Below are 21,809 nucleotides of genomic sequence, written 5' to 3'. Positions count from 1 at the left end.
AAGACGACAAAGATTTAAATTAGAGGGGCAAAGGTATTACTTTACTGAGAGAGTGGTGGATGCATGAAAAGCCTTCCTGTAGAAGTGGTCGCTGCAAATACAGTGAAGGATATAAGATAGGGCCAGGGACTATTGATAGTATTTCCAATACTGAGCAGACTAGATGGTCCAAATGGTTCTATGTTTCTTTGTTTTTATGTTTCAAAGTAAAATTGGTGGAACAAAAACAAGCCATAAATTGCCCTGTAGGTGAAAAGTTCAGTGTTATGGCTATTAGAATGCGAGGAGGAAAAAAGGAAAGTGCAAAAAATGAAAAATTGCTGCTTCCTTAAAGGGGTACTCCGCTGCTCAGGGTTTGGAACAAACTGTTCCGAATGCTGGAGCCGGCAACGGGAGCTCGTGACATCATAGCCCCGCCCTCATTATTATGGCTGAGCAGCGGAGTACCCCTTTAAGGGGTCAATATTGTTTGCTATGGATGTAACACCCCCTCCCATAGAATTGCATTGAGGGGGCAGGGCTATGACCTCACGAGCTCCCGGCACCGGCTCCAGCATTGAGAACAGTTTGTTACAAATGCTGAGCACCGGAGTACCCATTTAAGGGGTCAATAATGTTTGCTAGGGATATTTATTCATGAAAGAACAAAAAATTTAAGAACAAAAATTGAAACTTGCTTGCCAGGCAAACAAAACATTTACAAAAGTTTAGATCGCATGGAATCACATGTTCAATATACTTCAAACTGTTAAATTAATTTTTCCTGAAGAACCTGTGTGAAAAACTAGCCTCACAGACAATCCAATCTTTCTTGTAATTTCATTGTTTGCAGAGCACATGAGATGGCAAAGGCTCTGTGGGGGGGAAAAGACAGCAATCCCTTTCTGGGGAGATATGGAAGGGAATATAAGGTCCAGTAAGTTGGGGGATGGGGGTCCGTTACTAGCATAAAATCCCCTCTGGTATCTGGTGTCTATTATGAGGAGAATCCTTCCTGCTGCATAATGCCATTATCAGCTCTGTTCTCAGAAGCCTCTAACTACTGGCTCCTCTAATAACCTGGTTCTCTGCATACTCAGTCTCAGGGCCTTTGGTCTCTTTTAGCAGGTATCTCAACAATTACCCTTGTCTTTACACCACAGTACTCCCTACTGTTTTCCCCATCATGCCTTTTCTGTCGGTTCCCTCAGACTCACTCATTTTGGCTCCCTTGGTCTCCAAAAAACTGCCACCCTTCGAGGGGTATGCCAATTGGTCCTTCATCTCTTCTTTATGTGGCCAAGAAAGGATAGATGAGCTGCCTGTAGCACACATGTGGATGACTCTCCCACCGGAGTAGTGGGAGTGCTCATCTGAGGCTTCACAGAGAAACAGCTTATCGCACAGACACCTAGTTTTGTTACAGTCCAGCAGGGCATCGGCTGCAACTAGGATGCTTTTATAATACATGGCCAAGAGATATGAGATTTTTAGGGTTTTTACAGGTGTTCTAAAAAAGATGCCTTTTAATTTATAAAAATGACCATAAACTACAGATCTACAGTATAGCAGCTATATTGTACAGCAGAGTTTTGCAAAGGAGACTAGTGCAGCCTATCACAACGTTACGCAATCTGCTTTAGGTACAACATTGATTTTTATTAAACCCTACAAGAATTCTACTTCATTTTAATTGCATCGTATATATTTCATGCACTACAACACTGAGCTATTTGCTAAGTTCATCATCAGTCATTTAATAGCTTGCAGGTGACTACATAAAGGGAGCCAGCTGGAATTCCCATCTTAGGAATCCATAAATCAAAATGCAGTGTACATTATTCTGAATGGAAATAGCTGACATTCTTTTCCAATGTTAAGGATTCATAGCTTTGTGTTATTATTGCATTTTTCATATGTGTTAGCTGTAGTGATCATAGAAGTGCTGGATTTGTTCAAATAAAAATATTAGTTTATGTTCTTTCCTTTACTGCTACTTTGTCTTCTGTAATAAAAAAAATAAAAAATAAGACCCATGTGAGATTTTATAAGTGACCAGATAATCTACATTTTACCTTCAGGACAGTGTGTTAGGGTCAGTAGGTCAGTCACTAGTCTTTAGGTACTGAGCACATTTAGATCAATGGACACATGATAATTTGATATACCTGCAGGCACAGTTCTAATAATGACATGCTTCTTACTAGTTTTGTTACTTTAAGCTATTTAGTCTCTATTATTCTCTCTATGAATATGCAAGGGTTAGCTGGCCAGTTTATGTATGGTACATAGACCTAAGGCTGACCCAGGAAAGGTCAAAACAAAAACGGAATCCTTGGACAGGTCATGTCTTGAGCAATTTGCAATTCTTATGTTGCAAAGACAATTATTTACATGGTATGGACAGAAGTCTTAGCCTGCCCATAATAATGAATGGATTAGCAAGACCTAGCAAGCTTATTTTTTTTTTTGTAATATGAAAACAAGTATAGTGGATACATAGGCAGTGCTGTAGTGTTGTTTTATTTTTACAATTAAAATAACAATTAAAATAAAATTGACTAGAATTGATGCACTTACACCTAAAACAATGCACCAAATATTAGAATATCGTGCAAAAGTTTATTTATTTTAGTAATGAAACTTGTCTGCGGAAGGAAGCATGAAGTGCTCCAAAATCTCTTGGTAGACGGATGTGTTGACCCTGAACTTAATGAAGCACAGTGGACTAACACCCGCAGATGACATGGCTCCCCAAATCATATAATATATTGGGGATTTGGGGTTTTCATGAGCTGTAAGCCATAATCATCACAATAATGAGAAATCACGGCTTGAACTATTGACTAAACTTCCACAATTGACTAAACTTTTGACATGTCTGCATGACATGTCAAAAGTTTTAGAAATGACAGCAATGCTGTAACAGTATAATGGGAAAACTACAGCATAAATATTCAGAAAGAAAAAATTGTAACATGAATATTCAAATGCTTATTCTGCAGCAATTGTATAACACTGTCTTCTTTACAATGATAATGTTTTAGGAATGTTCCAAGCACCTTGTTTAATTGATGTCATGCAGAATTAACAGAGTGTAGTACTACAGGTGTCCTTAATAAAGCTACCCCCATGTTAGTAGAATTTCGTTGCTCCATCCTAACTCTATTGACATGGATATGTATGTACCTGATGGAAGCCCATAAGTAATTTTTTAAAATATTTACTTACAGTATTTTGACACGTTTTAGCGAAACTGTACTAATACTGTGCAATAAGTACGTGTACAGCTATGCTTGATGAAGAAAGGGAAGATCAGTATTAAAGAGTACCTTTCATGATCTTGTTACATTTTATAATCCTCCCAGTTCACTTCCCCCATCATTATAAACCACCCCCTGCCTTCATTTTTATTATTTGTTAGTTTTCTACCTTGATATTGTTCTTTATTTTCTGCTCAGTCTCACAGACTGGGATGGGGCGTTACCCAGCAGACATTACATAATCTGAAGCCATACAGAGGAGAACTTCCCTCACTCTGCTACACACAGCCCATAGCTAAACACAGCTCCCAAACCTTCCCAACCCCCCCCCCCCCCCCCTCCGCTCAGCTTTTTCTGATTTTGGTCTTTTGCCAGGCCAGCAGGAGTCCAAAGTCTGTGCAAAAGATGGGGGGAAATGTGTTCTGGACAAGTAGGGAGACACCTAGTGGCAGCTTTTTTAAACACAAAACATAGAAAACATTTTTTTCTTAAACAAATTACATTAGAAAGATTTTTTTATTTACCATAAGGAGTGCAATAGCAAAAGTTAGTTTTAATGAGAGTGCTCATTTAAAGAAAATGTCCTTAATGCACAGTTCCCCAATTAAAGAAATGGTTCTCTGAGTTAGGACTTATGTCTCATGTATGGTTCCATTGCTTTTATTTTGTTTATATCAATGCATTTCTAAGCTGAACTGGCTTCTTCACCAGATACTACATAGTGATGAAAAAAATTAAACATATTTTTGAAAGCTTCTTATCTTGTAAACCAATAATAGATATCACTTTAATTGCAAAGTTTCTACAGTAAATGTTCTTTAATAGTGCAAGATAAGTGCTATTTACTAAGAGCAGGAGTGTTCATGGCTACTACATCCCTCCACCATTCCAGGGGACATGAATTCATGAATATGCTAAAAACTTAAATAGAAAAGCCACACATCTGTAGAGGTTGTCACAGCTTTGGCAACATTTACTACAGGAAAAATGATTTGCTGCTACCTAGGTGGATGTGAAAATCCCATGACATAATAACGCTTTACAGAGTCATGAAAAATATACTGGAAATTCAACTGTGTTCAAATGATGGAAAGCAGTTTTTCAACCTAAACCATTTCCATCTTGATGTTTATTTAGGCCCCTGCTGCTTAGATTTTCCAACATGACTGTAGATTAACAAGATGCATTTCTCTTCTAAGGCATACAGTAGTTGTTTTGGAGATGTCTACTGATGAATGTTTGACAAGAAAATAAGTTTGGTTACTAAAGCTAAGTTGTGGATTGTAATATATGTTTTACTTACTTTATTTGACAAAGTATCTACCACATTTGCAATATACCATATATCTCAAAAACACATATGGATGCATTTTATACAATATTTATTCTGTATTGCACCCTAGAAATCTTACGACCAGTGTAACTTACTAACCCAATTCTCAGTTATATAGTTTAAAGGACCAGTACTTTAATACAAAATGCTGTTAAAGTGCTACTAAATCAACTGGTGCCAGAAAGTTAAACAGATTTGTAAATTACTTCTACTTACTGGTATCCTTCCAGCACTTATCAGATGCTGTATGCTCCACAGGAAGTTCTTTTCTTTTTGAATTTACTTTCTGTCACAAGTGCTCTCTGCTGACTTCTCTGTCCATGTCAGGAACTTTCCAGGGCAGGATAGGTTTGCTATGGGGATTTGCTCCTACTCTGGACAGTTCCTAAAATGGACTTAGGTGTCAGCAGATAGCACTGTGGTCAGACAGAAAGGAAATTCAAAAAGAAAAGAACTTCCTGTGGAGCATACAGCAGCTGATATGTACTGGAAGGGTTAAGATTTTTAAATTGAAGTAATTTACAAATAGGTTTAACTTTCTGGCACCAGTTGATTAAAAAAATAAAAAAAATGTTTTCCAGCAGAGTACCCCTTTAAGTAAAGTGAGGCTATGTTCACACTAAGGAAAATCACCATGTGGTCATTCCAGAGATCGTGCGCTTAAAGCGTACCTGTCAGATCCCACACAAAAAAAATTTACTCAATACCTAATCCTGACAATGCACGTCTAATTTTATGCCTCTATCACCTATATCTATTATATAAAATCCCTCTTTTCATTAGCTTACAGTGTTATAAACCCTCTCAGGGGAAGGGGGTGTGTCCCTCCCTTGTGGTGGTGGGAGGTGATTGGTGTGTCTGCTCATGCCGCCTTGTCTATGAGTCATCTCTTGTCCATGACTCATGGTCAAGCCTGATGCTGCTGCAGGACTGGTTAGTTTCCCAGTAGGTATGGGGACCCCTAGTGGTGGGAGTTTCAGTAGCATTTTTCTTCATTAACCCCTTCCTGACCCATCACATACATATATGTCATGGGTCAGGTGGGCGGACATGACGGGGACCCGGGGGTCGGGTCCGCATCATGACCGGGAGATGTCTGCTGCTATCAGCAGCTGACATCTGCCAATAATGACAGACATCGGAGATCGCTCCGATGTCCATCGGTTAACTGGTTAAATACTGTGATCTATACAAATCACAGCATTTAAACATTAAATGCCGCTATTCTCTGGTGTCTAGTGGTCCCATAGCACCCCTCCCCCTCATGACATACATGTTTGTCATGAGTCAGGTGGGCGGACATGACGGGGGCCCGCAGGTCGGGTCTGCGTCATGACTAGGAGATGTCCGCTCCTATCAGCAGCTGACATCTGCCGGAAATGACGGACATCGGAGATCGTTCCGATGTCAGTCAGTTAAGTGGTTAAATACCGTGATCTATACAGATCACGACATTTAAACATTAAATGCCGTCATTCTCTGGTGTCTAGTGATCCCAAAGTGCCCCCCCGTGATTACATGGGTTGCTAGGGAAGCCCGAGGCCTTGCCCTGGCTCTGTTATTGCTTAGGGCTCTTTTTGGCAGCTCTTAGCAATCGAGAACAGATTTCATAGATAAATGTAATGCAATTAACCCCTCAGATGCCGTGATCAATACAGATCACGGCATCTGCAGCATCAAGGTACTTAGAATGGATGATCGGATCGCCCGCAGCGCTGCCGCGGCGATCCGATCATCCAGCAGGCGGCCGGAGGTCCCCTTACCTTGCTCCGGCCGTCTCCCGCGGTCTTCTGCTCTGGTCTGCGATCGAGCAGAAGATAGCAGAAGATGACCAATAATGCTGAAAAGTGCTATGTCCTATACATAGCACTGAACAGTATTAGCAATCGAATGATTGCTATAAATAGTCCCCTATGGGGACTATTAAAGTGTAAAAATAAAAGTAAAAGAAGTAAAAAATAAAAGTAAAAAAATGTGAAAAACCCCCTCCCCGAATAAAAACGTAAATTGTCCCATTTTCCCTATTTCACCCCCAAAAAGTGGAATAAAAATATTTTATATACATATTTGGCATTGTCGCGTGCATAAATATCCCAACTATTAAAATAAAATGTTAGTCCAAAAGTCCAAAATAGCTGCTTTTTTTATAACATTTTATTCCCAAAAAAATTAATAAAAAAAAGTATTAAAAGTTTTATATAAACAAATATGGTATCAATAAAAAGTATAGATCAAGGCACAAAAAATGAGCCCTCATACCGCCGCTTATACGGAAAAATGAAAAAGTTATAGGTCTTCAAATAGGGGGATTTTAAACATACTAATTTGGCTAAACAGTTTGCGTTTTTTTTTTTTTTTAAGCGCAACAGTAATAGAAAAATATATTTTCAAGGGTATCATTTTAATCGTATTGACCCAAAGAATAAATAACACATGCCATTTTTACCATAAATTGTACGGCGTGAAAACGAAACCTTCCTTCATTGACTTTAATGTTATGTTACGTACTATTTTAATATGTTAAAAATTTTAATAAAAGGATTGAAACAGAAAACGAAACCTTCCAAAATTTGCTAAATTGCGTTTTTCTTTTTCATTTCCTCACACAAATAGTATTTTTTAGGTTGCGCCATACATTTTATGGTAAAGTGAGTGATGATATTACAACGGACAACTGGTCGCTCAAAAAACAAGCCCTCATACTAGTCTGTGGATGAAAATATAAAGGAGTTATGATTTTTTGAAGGCGAGGAGGAAAAAAGGAAAATTTAAAAATAGAATTGTCTGCGTCCTTAAGGCCCAAATGGGCTTTGTCCTTAAGGGGTTAAATGGGTCTGTAGATGGAAATATAAAAGAGTTATGGATTTTAGAAGGCGAGGAGGAAAAAATGAAAACGCAAAAATAAAATTGGCCTGGTCCTTAAGGTTAAAATGGGATTGGTCCTTAAGGGGTTAAAGGAGTACTCCGGCGCTTAGACATCTTATGCCTGATCGCGGGGGTCCTGCCGCTGGAGACCCCCCTGATCTTGCACACCGTACCCCGTTAAAATCAGACCCCGGAGCGTGTTCGCTCCGGGTCTGATAACTGTCGATCACGGGGCCTAAGCATTGTGACGCCATGGTTCTGCCCCCATGTGACATCACGCTCCACCCCCTCAATGCATGCCTATGGGAGAGGGCGTGACAGCTGGGATCTATAGTGATCGTGAGCGACATTAATCAGACCCGGAGCGAAAAAACGAAAACGCAAAAATAAAATTGGCCTGGTCCTTAAGGTTAAAATGGGATTGGACCTTAAGGGGTTAAAGGAGTACTCCGGCGCTTAGACATCTTATGCCTGATCGCGGGGGTCCTGCCGCTGGGGACCCCCCTGATCTTGCACACCCCACCCCGTTAAAATTAGACCCCGGAGCATGTTCGCTCCAGGTCTGATTACTGTCGATCACGGGGCCTGAGCATTGTGGAGCCATGGTTCTGCCCCATGTGACATCACGCTCTGCCCCCTCAATGCAAGCCTATTGGAGGGGGCGTGGCAGCTGTGATCGACAGTGATCATGAGCGACATTAATCAGACCCGGGGTCTGATTTTAACGGGGTGCAGCGTGCAAGATCACGGGGGTCCCCAGCAGCGGGACCTCCGCGATTAGGCATCTTATCCCCTATCCTTTGGATAGGGGATAAGATGTCTAAGCGCCGGAGTACTCCTTTAATTTTTATCAGTAACAACATTTCTTGCATAATATATGCCAATTTCTGTTGAAAGTATGCTAAATCTGTTAGGCTGGAATTCCACTTGTTTTTTTGGGGGGGGGGGGGGAATGCCAATTCTGACGCATGGCCAGATGTTAGCTGTAAATCAATGAAAAAACGCAAAATTCCTTTTCCATTTTGCGTTTTTCAGTTTTTTTTTTATGTAAATCCTTTTGGTGTTTTTTCACTCTTTTTCAGCTCCTTGGCGGTTTTGCAAAATTGCAGCTTGTTGAGCCTATGGCGTTTTTTTCCTTGAAATCGTGGTGTTTTTCTCCCATAGAAGTCTATGGGAGTAAAAAGAACGCCAAGAAAAACGCCATGTAGGTTTTAATTTTGGCATTTTTGCATTCTATTGCATTTTTTTTTAATTCTTTTTCAGACTTAATGGAGGGTATCAATTAAAAAACTAATAAAAAAAATACAGTAGTAATTGAAAACATTTTATTTAAAGAAATGTATCTTTTTTATAATGACATTTTTATAAATTTTTAAACAGGGATCAATTTATGTGGGAGGGCAGGGCACTAAAAATTTAGCTGACAATAACAAAAATGTAGTGTGTGGGTTTTTCACTTTTTATTCTTTATTTTTTTAATTTTTTAGGTAGTAATAATACACCCAGCATGGAACAAACTGCTCCATGATGGGAGTAGAAGTACCTGTTCTAATTGACAGATCGCCCCGTCTGTTGCGATCATTCTGTATAATTTATAGATGCGGCCGGCCGCTCTTCTATGGTCCCCTGCACTGCCGTATATATACACCTCTTCATATTTCCTGCAGAGAGCTGTGATTGGCCAGATGGTTCCAGCCAATCACAACTCTGTGGGAAATATGAATATGTGTATATATACATCAGTGCAGGGGACCATAGAAGGCCGCATCTATACATTATACAGGAGAATCACAACGGGTGTCAGGATTGGCACCTGCTGTGATCTGTCCTTAACTGCAGGTACTACTGCTCCCAACATGGAGCACAATCTGCTCCATGCTGGGAGCTTTAGTGCCTGCATTAATAGACAGATCGCAACAGGTGTCAGAAGTGACACTCGCGGCGATCTGTCTATTAATGCAGGTACTACAGCTCCCAGCATGGAGCAGAGTGTGCTCCATGCTGGGAGTAGTAGTACCTGCAGTTAATGACAGATCACAGCAGGTGTCACTCCTGACATCCGTTGTGATCGTCCTATATATTGCAGAGATGCAGAGAGGCTTTCACCTGGGCTCCGCATCCCTGCATTATACTCTGGCCAGTGATATGAATAGAACATCGCTCATTCATATTTCCCTCTGAGAGCTGTGATTGGCTGCAACCATTCGGCCAACCCCCAGTCTGGGCAGAAAATATGAATGAGTGATGTTCTATTCACATCACTGGCCAGAGTACAGAGCAGAGATGTGAGCACTGTATAGAGCCGCTCCGCATCTCTGCTATTTTATGGGCGATCGCATCGGGTGTCAGAAGTGACACCTGGGGCGCTATGTCTATTAGTACATGTACTACTACTCCTATCATGGAACAGTCTGTTCCATGCTGGGAGTAGTAGTTCTACCTAAAAAATGGGGGGGGGGGAAGTGAAACACACACACTTTATTATAAATTAATACAAATTTTGTTATAAATTTTTTTTTGTTAAATACAATTTTCCCATCCCTACTGCATCTTTTTTTTTTTTTTTTTTTGGTACCCAACAAATTTTGAAAAAAACTACAAAGGGGCCAAAAATGCAATTTCCACTCAAATGCAAAAACGCCAGAAAAACACCAGAAAGAGTATCAGATGCAGGAAATTGCACTGCCGTCTTTTTTGGCGTTTTTTTTTCTGTGAAAAAAATGCAGGAAAAGAAAAACAAGTGGAGTCATAGCCTTAGGAAAAGCAGACTTTTTATTTTAAACAAAAAGTGGCTTGCAAAGAAACTGGTATTGAAAAAAATAGTAATACCGTATATACTTGAGTATAAACCGACCCGAATATAAGCCGAGGCCCCTAATTTCACCCCAAAAACCCAGGAAAAGTTATTGACTCGACTATAAGCCTAGGCTGGGAAATACATCATCCCCCCCTGTCATCATCCAGACCCCCGTCATTAACACCCTCATCATCATCACCCTGTCATCATCATCACCACCTGTCATCATCCCCCTGTCATCATCCCACACCCCCCTTCATCATCATCACCTGTCATCATTCCACACCCCCCCTTCATCATCACCGCCTGTCATCATTACCCTGTGATCATCCCACACCACCCCCTTCATCATCACCGCTTGTCAATCACAGTGGTCTTCAACCTGCAGACCTCCAGATGTTACAAAACTACAACTCCCAGCATGCTGGGAGTTGTAGTTTTGAAACATCTGAAGGTCCGATGGTTGAAGACCACTGCCCGGGCCTTCGTCATCAGGAACATTCACGAGCAACATCCCTGTGCGTCGTCGTCAAGGCAACGTCATTATTCCGGGGCTGGGCCCGAAGCGCGGAGAAGAGGCCCCCTGGTGAAGATGGACAGCCCGCTTGTGGTCCAAAGAAGGCTTCAATATTATTTACTGTGTAAGTCAGTGTGGAGCGCGAATATTTTGTATATGCGAATATGCAAATATTTGCAAATATCGGCACTTCTAGAGGACACTGATCCCTCCCTTTTTTTAGTTGAAAGATATAATTGCGCATGCGCACTATGCAAATTTCATTACGAATCTTTGTAAAAAAAAAAGAGAACGAACATAGCGAATATGCGAATATCGACAACATAGGACGCATATTCGTCCATATATTCACGAAACATTGCAAATTCGAATATGGCCCCTGCCGCTCATCACTAATGCTCAGTACATTTTCTCCATTTCCTTGAGTCCCTATAACATCATAGTACATAGCAGCAGGGACTCTATGGCCTAGATTTATCAGTCCAAAACACAAATGTATCTGATTTTTGTCTCAGACAGATAGCAACCTATCGCAGCTCAATTTCATTTCTCAAAATAAGCTGTGATTGGTTGCATTATGTCTGAGGTTGGTTGATATAGTCAACCCTATGTGTTTCTGTTCAGTTTCTATGTGCAAGAGGCCTAAGATTCATAATCATGATTATTAGGAAAGATAGTCCTAACAAAGAACGGGTTCCAGGTTATAACTAGACTGCTTTGCTTCTGAAGAGGCGGCCTTCTAGGCAACTGCATGTCTTACTTATGTATTTGACCTTTTAAGACATGACAAAACAGGATTATGATTTATTTAAAAAAAATTATAAATACATTCAATGATAAATTATATCATACATTTTATGATACTATATATTTGAAAATAACACAAAATATATTTTCTCAAAGATAAAGAAAAAAAAACTTACCGACATCTGTTATGTATGACTTCCCATTGTCTGGCCATTGGATATATTGGTTTGAGAAGTAATTGCTACCATATCCTAGAATAAAACCTTCCAGCTTTATATTCTGATTTGGCCGGTGAAATCTCATTATGAGTGTGTCCCCAGTGACGTTAATATAGGCCTTCATGTTTAGTTTCTTTACTGCAGGGGAAATAAAAACTATTTTAACTTTGAAAATACAAAAATAACTACAGTGCACAGTCTTCACACAATAGCAAATATGTAACATGTTGGATTGGTGAGAGTTTGTTGCTGTTCTGCATAATATTCTATATATAAAGATTTGTATGGATTGGCACTATATGGATCCATAATATAGCTGTTATGAACCCATTATTGTGTAAATATATTAGATTTAATTAAAAAACATTTCCAACAAAGATTGATACCATTGTTACCCCCTGAATGGTAAATCTACCTTGCTATGGTCACAACACTACTGAAAATCAGTAGAATGTATTTACATAATGCCAACATGATTGATAGTTCTTTACATTTGGGGTAGCAAATATGTAATATAAAAATGGTCAAACATTAACATAAAGGATAGAGGTACAGGGACCTGCAAGAGATTAAAATATCTAAATATATAGTTCCGTTCCTATAGAAGCCTAGTGACCCATACTGTAGAAAAGTCTGCCTCCAATATACAGTGTATTTTCCCTAACAATCTGGGAGATAGAAATTGTGCATGCTCTAATGAATGCTGTATTACAGAGGTATTTTGTACTAGCGCTGCACAAGTATTACTTTTATTGAGGCACCATATGGTCACATACTGTAATATGGAACTGTTGGGACTCCACATGTCATCATTATGGTAAAGGTTGCATGAGGCATAATACGTTTGCAACGTGAGCCAATATATAGAAGCCAGTAGTCTAATGTAAGTTCATGTAAGAATAACACAAACATAGATATTAGACATATTGATATAAAAGTTTTTTTAGTATCCCTGTTCTTCCTGTCAAAACGATGGACACTGAGAAGGAACATGATGGAGCCAATTATAAGTTAATGGGGTCAATCAGGCACTTCAGGTGATGTGAAATAACTGCCACAGCTTACAGTACAGAAAAGATGCTAAAACATTAATTTTCCAAGAATCATGTTGTTTTTTAAGTTTTAAGATATATTTGGATATTGGTCTGTATTAGGTTATGTTCTGACATAGTGGCCCAGATTTATCAATCTGTATGAGGACAAAAACCGTCAGATTTGCCCATAGTAACCAATCTGGTTTCATTTTATCAGAGCAAGCTGAGAAATGAAAGCGGAGCTATAGGCAATGCAGATAGTTTTTGTCCTTACATATCTGGGTTGATTTTTCTGTTGCATTATGCTGTGCTTTTTCTTTTCTTTTCTTTTTTTTGTAGAAGTTTAAAAAAAAATAATAAGTTCTGAAAGCACACCAAAAATGTGACCACATACTTACTACATTCGTTCAGCAGTTCAGACAGCTGTATTACAACCCCTGACAATGGGTTGATTTAGGCCAAGGATAAGAAATAGGAAAGATTTTTATTTTAGTTTACTTATTTCCATTATGTTACCATTATTTCTCAGGTAAAGATTCCCCAACATGACCTCGCAGAAAATGTGTAGCCTTTGGTGCCATCTGCATGCTTGTGTTGGTAAAGTGCCACTTTATGATCCCATTACCCTACTAATAACTGAAAAAGGGAATTTCAAATGAAACAACTTATTTTTTATAAAGAACTGAAATTACTAACTCATTTCTATTCCTTGGCCTTATTCTTCTTTTGTTCACAGGCTGGAATGCAGCTGTCTAGATTATTGAATGATTGTTCTTGACAATTGTAGTAAACCAGAGCATGGACATCAGCATTGCTGAGAGAGTATGACCCTTTGTTTTTGTTATTTTGCATCAGAAGTGCATGTAGTATTGTCTCACTGATAAGGGGGATGGAAAAATAACATGCACATAAATACAATGATCCAGATGTTTCCATAATATTGTAGCAATAAAAAATGTAAAAACAATTCTCAAAATAGTGGTACACACAATCTGTGGTCTACTAGACATTGTCCTACACCACAAGGTTCTTATTCGTGCACAACCGTTTTGTGCTTAAAAAATACCCTAAGCATATGTTTAGACATACAGCAAAAACCATGCAAAAAAAAAAAAAAGTTGTAAAAAAAAAAAATAGAAAATACAGGCTGTAAAAAGAAAGGACAGAGAAGTTTCACTTCATGAAAAAATTGCATGAAATTCACATGAAAAAAAATCACATTAAAATCTTCTATGCTGATTTTGAGGTGTTTTTGTCTATGTGAACAAACCCTGGGCAAAATGAATTAACACTGTCTTAAATTTAGACAGCTTGGAGGTACTGTATGTTAAGTGTAGCATATCTCTTAGCACTCTTGTCTAACTTTATCTTGGTCAGCTTATTTTATTTCTTCACCTAGACAATTCCTTTACTTCTAAGTCAAGTGCGCTGTATAGCAAGGCTCCATACACCTAAAACAGTACATGTGTGCCAGAATTGTTAGTCAGTTTTAACAAGAATACTGCCACATTTTTATTAGGAAATCTGTCCTGATGTGGCACTTTCCTCTGCATTTGGTCTGACAAATGTTACTCATATATATGTATTAACATAGTGAATGGGCCCCCCTCAGTACACTGTGCATTACATTAGCATGACCTTATGCTGACATCCTGATATATGCCTAGGACATAGAACCTGAAAGCAAGCTAAACTTAGCCTTAAATTGTTGTCCCTGCCTTTAGTGCTGGGCGGTATAGCAGTTCATACCGAATACCGAAATTTTTGTCCTGCACAATATGAATTTTTCCCATACTGCAATTTCCGGTTGGGCCCTTCCCCCTCGGGAATGAATGAATTATCAACCCAGCGTTGTCCTCACATCGGGAAACTAATCATATGTGACCCGTGAGCGCTGTTCTGCTTCAACCCCCCAATTAATTATCAGCCCAGTGCTGCGCTGTCCCCATCAGGGAACTAATCACATGGCACCCGCAAGCACTGCCTTCCTCATCCTCCTGTTTGTTGTGGGCCGCCGGCGCTGGAACTCTGTACTGTATGTTGTATCCTTATGCCCGGGCTGCAAAAGATAAACAAAATAAAATTTAACTCACTTTCCCCCGTTGGAGAGCCGTTAGCCTATCACCGGCCGCAGCGATGTTCTGTCTTGGCAGGTGATAGGTTGAGCGCACTGTCAGGTAAGAAGCCGGTGATACCAAATTTGTTTATTAAAAAATTTACGCTTTTTGGGGGTAAAATGGGAAAAACTGACAATTTTCATTTTTATTGCCTGGGCTGCAAAAGGTAAACAAAATAAACTTTAACGCATGTTCCAACGTCAGCCTTACGCTGGGGACGGGAATGTTGGAGACCCGTCAGCCTATAAATGGCCGCCGCGATGTTCCGCCTCGGCCGGTGATAGGCTGAGCCCACTGTCATGTAAGAAGCCGGCTTCTTACATGACAGTGGGCTCAGCCTATCAACGGCCGAGGCGGAACATCACTGCGGCCGGTGATAGGCTGACGGCTCTCCAACATTCCCGTCCCCAGGAAGCAGATGAGGTCGGTACCGGACCAACGGGAGGTGAGTTAAAGTTTATTTGGCAGCCTGGGCATAGGGATACCGCACAGTACAGAGCAGTGGTCTTCAACCTGTGGACCTCCAGATGTTGCAAAACTACAAATCCCAGCTGGCTGTCCGGGCATGCTGGGAGTTGTAGTTTTCCAACATCTGGAGGTCCGCAGGTTTAAGACCACTGGTATGTCAGCGCCGGTGGCCGCAACAAACAGGACGAGGAGGGCAGCGCTTGCAGGTGACATGTGAGTAGTACCCTGATGGGGACAGCGTGGGGCTGATAATTAATTGGGGGGGAGGGGGGGGCAGAACAGCACTCACAGGTCACATAGGATTAGTTCCCCGATGTGGGGACAGCGCAGCGCTGGGCTGATTATACATTCATTCCCGAGGGGGAGGGGCCAAACCAGTATTGCGGTGTGGGTTAAAATTCATATCGTGCAGCACAAAAATTTTGGTATTTTCTGCAGTATGCTACAGTGAAAGTTGTATAGTTATTTTCAGTTTGACCACAGTGCTCTCTGCTGACACCTCTGTACATGTCAGGAACTGTCCAGAGTAGGAGCAAATCCCTAACATGGACAGAGGTGACAGCAGAGAGCACTGTGGTAAGACTGAAAATAACTATGCAACTTCCTGTGGAGCTGATAAGTACTGGAAGGATTAAGATTTATAAATAGAAGTAATTTACAAATCTGTTTAACTTTTTAACACCAGTTGATTTAAAAAAAAAATCCACTGGAGTATCCCTTTAACTTTATTGACAACAATACAAATAGCAGTGTTTTGCTGTCTGGGCATGCCAGGAGTTGTAGTTTTGCTACAACTGGAGGCACACTTTTTGGAAAACACTGCAACTAGCAACAGGCAGCCACAAGTCACCTAGAAACTGGCAGTCATATTTTATAAGTATTGAAGGGATACTCTTTTCTTTTTTTTTTAAATAAACTGATTCCAGAAAGCTAAACCGATTTGTAAATTGTCCACAGTGCTCTCTGCTGACACCTCTGTCCATGTCAGGAACTGTCCAGAGCAGCTATGGGGATTTTCTCCTGCTCTGGACAGTTCCTGATACGGGCATCAGGTGTCAGCAGAAAGCACTAAAGACAATAATTCAAAAAGAAAAGAATTTCCGCTGTAGCATACACCTGCTAAAAAGTACTGGAAGGGTAACTTTTTTTTAATAGAAGTAATTTACAAAACTGTTTAACTTTCTGGCACCAGGCGTTTTGCTGTTTTTGAACTTTCGTTTTTTCCTCCTTACCTTTATAAAAAATCATAACACTTTCAATATTGCACCTAAGAAAAACATATGAGGGCTTTTTTTTTGCGCCACCATTTCTACTTTGTAATGACGTCAGTCATTTTACCCAAAAACCTACGGCGAAACGGAAAAAAAAATCATTTTACGACAAAACACCATTTTGTAAATTTTGGGGGGTTCCGTTTCTACGCAGTAAATTTTTCGGTAAAAATGACACTATCTTTATTCTGTAGGTCCATACGATTAAACTGATACCCTACTTATCTATAGGTTTGATTTTGTCGTACTTCTGGAAAAAATCATAATTACATGCACAAAAACTAATATATTTATAATTGTCCACTTCGGACCCCTGTAACTTTTTATTTTTTTGCGCACAGGGCGGTATGGGGGGTAATTTTTTGCGATGTGATCTGAAGTTTTTATTGGTACCATTTTTGTTTTGATCGGACTTATTGATTGCTTTTTATAAATTTTTTTATGGTGTAAAAAGAGACCAAAAATATGCTATTTTGGAATTGGAATTTTTTTTTGTGTGTATGCCATTGATTGTGCGGTTTAATTAATAATATATTTTTATAGTCCGGACATTTATGCACGCGGCGATACCACGTATGTTTTTTTTATTATGTTTATATATATATTTTTTATATGGAATTTGGGAAAAGGGGGGTGATTTCAACTTTTAATAAGGAAGGGGTTAATGTGTGTGTTTTTAAACTTTTTTTTTTTTTTTTTTTACACTTTTAGTCCACTTAGGTGACTTTTAGGAGGAATCATTTGATTCCTCATACAGATCAATGTGGTTCCATAGAACCACATTGATCTGTGTGCTCTGCGCCTGATTGATAACAGGAACCGGTAAGGGGAGAGGTAAGCCCTCAGGCTACCTCAGCAGTGTATCGCCCCCCCCCCGCCAGGGAGATGGGATAAAGGCACCTTTAGACACCGCTGTCAACTTTGACAGCGGTGATCTAAAGGGTTAATAGCCGCCCGCGGCGATCGCCGCATGTCGGCTATTAACGCTAGTCCCCAGCTACAGGAATCACCTGGTGGCTGGCCGGTATGAAGTGGGCTCAAGTCGGGAGCCCGTATCATACCCTATTAAAGGCACATGGACGAGTATAGAACAGAGTACCCCTTTAAAGTAGTTGAGCAAATTTATAGGTCTCTCAGGGATATATTTGGTCAACACATAAAGGACAAAATCAAGAAGGAAATCAAATAGGCCCAATTGACGAAACTCAATGGGGGTGGAAAACTATTTTTTTTTTTAAATCAACTGGTGCCAGAAAGTGAAACAGATTTATAAATAACTTCTATTAAAAATTCTTAATCCCTCCAGTACTTATCAGCTGCTGTATGCTCCACAGGAAGTTCTTTTCTTTTTAGAATTCTTTTCTGTCTGACCACAGTGCTTTCTGCTGACACCTCTGTCTCGGGAACTGTCCAGAGAAGGAGAGGTTTGCTATGGGGATTTGCTCCTACTCTGGACAGTTCCTGACATGGACAGAAGTGTCAGCAGAGAGCACTGTGGTCAGACAGAAATTAAAGAAATTCAAAAAGAAAAGAACTTATTGTGGAGCATACAGCAGCTGATAAGTACTGGAAGGATTAAGATATATTCATAGAAGTAATGTACAAATCTTTTTAACTTTTTGGCATCAGTGGATTTAAAATAAACTGTTTTCCTCTGGAGTACCCCATTAAAAATATGAATTCTTTGAAGTTAAATTCTAATTTTAAAAGCATTTAATTTAACTTGATACATGGCCTGTACCACTCCCCTAACCAACTTTATAAGTACGGTTGTAGGAGTAATTCTGAATGTCCAATGTGTAAAATGGAAAAAGCCGACTTAAAACACATAATATGGGAATGAAGGGAGGTTGATACATATTGGGAAAAATGTATAAGTACCTTGGGGAATTAGAGATATCCCTATGGATATAGGCCCAGATTTTACAAACGGTGTGAGAGAAAAAGTGGAGAGATTTTCCCACAGCAACCAATCACAGCTCAGCTAAAAAGCTCTGGTAAAGTGAAAGCTGAGCTATGATTGGTTGCCTCTCCACTTTTTCTCTCACACAGTTTGATAAATCTGGGCCATAATGATTACTTTTACTCAAGCTATTCTTTGGAGATGACACAAAGTTGAATTGTACTCGATTGTTGACCAAATTATACATATGTACAAAAACATTAATTCTTTGAGTTTAGCTCTCAGAGAAAAATCCTACATTTGCACAATGGTATAACTTAGTGAAAAAGGTTAAGAATTACCAATACAGTGGTCCCTCAACATACGATGGTAATCCGTTCCAAATGAACCATCGTTTGTTGAAACCATTGTATGTTGAGGGATCCGTGCAATGTATAGTATAGGAAGCTGTACTCACCTGTCCCCGCCGCTCCGGACCCGTCACCGCTGCCCTGGATGTCGCCCTCCATCGCTGTTGCCGCGTCCCCATGGTGTACCCGATGCTCTGGACGTCTCTGCTTCCCCACGATCCTCGCTCTCCGTCGCCGTCATCACGTCATTATGCACGCACGCCGCTCCTATTGGATGATGGAACGGCGTGCGTGCGACGTGATGACAACGAAGGAGAGCGCCGGCGATGGAGGGGATCGTGAATAGGACGCTCCAGAGCCCCGAGGACACGTAGGAGACCATCACAGGAGCACACGGGGCACCGTAAAAAGCTATCGGGTGGCAGCTGAAGCAGTCTGCGCTGCCGGATAGCCGTTTATGCGATGGCCCCGACATACAAAAGCACTGTATGTTGATGCTGCCTTCAACATGCGATGGCCTCTGAGAGGCCATCGCATGTTGAAATTATCGTATGTCGGCGCTATCGTAGGTCGGGGGGTCACTGTATAGGGTGGCCCAGAGATCAAAGAAAGGATTAATGGTATATTATTATTAGATTACGGGGTCCCCAGCGGCGGCACCCCCACGATAAGACATCTTATCCCCTATCCTTTGGATTTAAACCCGTGCGACACAAAAAAAAAAAAAACAGATGAGCGACAGATTTGTAAATCAGGAGAAAAAAACTGAGTAAAAAGAAAAACACTCCACATTAAATACTAAGGTTTTAGTAAATCAGGGCCACTGTGCGTAATCATTTGGAACAGTGCATTGTAAGTTTTTTTTGTTTAAAAAAAATACTGTTATCATAAGAAGGTTTATTTGATAAAATTCAAATTGTACTCTTAATAGTTAATAACAAGAGAATTATGCTGACTGTTATTTACATCAATTATTTAGGTAAATGAGAAAAACATAATTTGCATAATAATTTGGAACAGGGTGTAGAGTACGCACTACAGACAGCATTACCTCACTCCCTATGGCTCAACAGAGCTGAGCAAAATGTATATGTGTGTATATATATATATATATATATATATATATATATATATATTTACTGTATTTAAACAGATGCAATGCTGCATATATATATATATTTAATACACTACTAGTGGCAAACATATATTTATAGGATTTGTAAGATCTAAGTTATCTACAATCTACTTTTTGGCATGCTTTGGCTTCTATGATTTTGGGATTATTGTATTCAGACAAATTGGACTCATTTCCTGCAATAAAATATGATACATGCTTCGTGTGAACAGAATACCTTTTTGCTCAATGGGCTAACATATAATCCCAAATAAATCTCTCCGGACTTCCTTTACTTCAGTTTGCAGTCCAAAATATTATTGTAATTATGCATCATACTAAATTAAGAAATTGCATTATGTAAAAAAAAAAAAGTGTCGTGTATTTGCCAGAATTCTCCCAGAAACTTTTGTATAGTGTTTTCTTAGCTGAGCGAAAGCAAACTGATATCTGGAAATTACCCTCATAGGAGCCAAATATGACATGCCTGTTGTTTATATACAGGGATGTTTTTCCAGGAGGATAGTTCTGCTGTGCAGAATGTAAAACTCAGATTTCTTTGTTGATCACATCATTAACATTCATTCTAATTTGGCCAGAGATTATAGGTCAGTTAGGTCAGAGCTACTCAGTATGTCTACTAATAGCAGGTAACACTGTCGCCACATATCCTTTCTTGGCCTCTATTCAAAGCATTACATTGTAATGTAATGCATATTGGCAATGTGGCATGGCTGAAAATCTACAGGATGTCATGGGGAGGAAACCTCGAAAGTTGCCAAAGTGCTGCCAAAGTACTGTGCTATCATTTAGTTATTCCTTTCCAGTGACCTGTTCTTAATTTTAGTATATGGGCTCTGAAACATTATCGACCCTTGATGCAGGTGGTATGCTTGCATATTTTGGTGTAAATTTATTATTTCTGCAGAATGCAGGGGTATTGGGTACTTGTAATCTGTGGGGTTTAGTTAAAAGGTGCTTGGCAGCTCAAAATGATCTTAAAGAAGAACTCCAGAATACAAAAATTATCCTCCATACTGCCAGCAGTAAAAAAATAAATAGATACATACCTTCCTTCGATCCCCCGATGTCAGCGAGTCATACTGCACTCAGCCAATCACCGGCTTCAGCGAAGTCCCGACTCGGCCGGCGATAGGCTGAGCGGTAATGTGAGAATGCTTCAAGACACAAAATTCTTCACTACACCGGCACCTGCTGTCGGGGCCGAAAACGTCACACTGACGCTCAGCCTATCGCCGGCCGAGTCGGGACTTCGCTGCGGCCGGTGATTGGCTGAGAGCAGTATGACTCGCCAACCACCGGCAACCAGGAAGAGGATCGCGGCAGACACCGGAGGGGGTTACCGGAGGCACCAGGGGAGCGAAGGAAGGTATGTATCTATTTATTTTTTTTACTGCCGGCAGTATGGAGGATAATTTTTGCATTCTGTAGGTCTCCTTTAAATTATGGGTGTAACCAATAGGTTGTCATCAGGGATCAAGTCTTGGAAAAAAAAGTGAGGGAACACATCCATGATTTCCACCCAAGAGCTGGTCCTGCAGGACTTCTGCTAATGGGAATAGTGTTCCTGCTGTAGAAAAAGTGCAGGAACTCAGTTCCCACGTGTTGCTGCAAGACTTGACCCCTGGTTGTTATACAGCATTTTGCAGCACAATCATGTAAAAGGGGTCAAACTTGTATTGATAGGTAAGGACATTTTTAGTATTTCAAACAATGTTGCTGCTTGAGGGCTATAAATGCTTTGTATAGCTGAAATACAGGTTTAAGTACCTCCCATACTTAGACATTGCTTTATATTAGGGAAATACTGTT

General features: G+C 40.0%; 1 protein-coding gene and 1 long non-coding RNA gene across 27 annotated transcripts in view; one reads left to right on the top strand and one right to left on the bottom strand.

Annotated features, from left to right (window-relative positions):
* ABI3BP (ABI family member 3 binding protein) overlaps positions 1–21,809 on the bottom strand; it is a 463,829-nt gene that overhangs the window by 340,911 nt on the left and 101,109 nt on the right. For all 25 annotated transcript variants that reach the window (XM_056556215.1, XM_056556227.1, XM_056556223.1 and 22 more), the window contains exon 2: positions 11,678–11,857. In XM_056556215.1, coding sequence (XP_056412190.1) covers positions 11,678–11,857 — 180 coding nt within the window. The remainder of the gene's footprint in view (positions 1–11,677; positions 11,858–21,809) is intronic.
* The window catches only part of LOC130355716 (uncharacterized), a 102,527-nt gene that overhangs the window by 70,763 nt on the left and 9,955 nt on the right, over positions 1–21,809 (top strand). The window lies entirely within an intron of this gene.

The sequence above is a fragment of the Hyla sarda genome, chromosome 2, assembly GCF_029499605.1.
Source record: "Hyla sarda isolate aHylSar1 chromosome 2, aHylSar1.hap1, whole genome shotgun sequence".
Taxonomy (NCBI): Eukaryota; Metazoa; Chordata; class Amphibia; order Anura; family Hylidae; genus Hyla; species Hyla sarda.
Note: the sequence above shows the minus strand (reverse complement) of the source record. Positions and strands in the feature narration are given on the sequence as shown.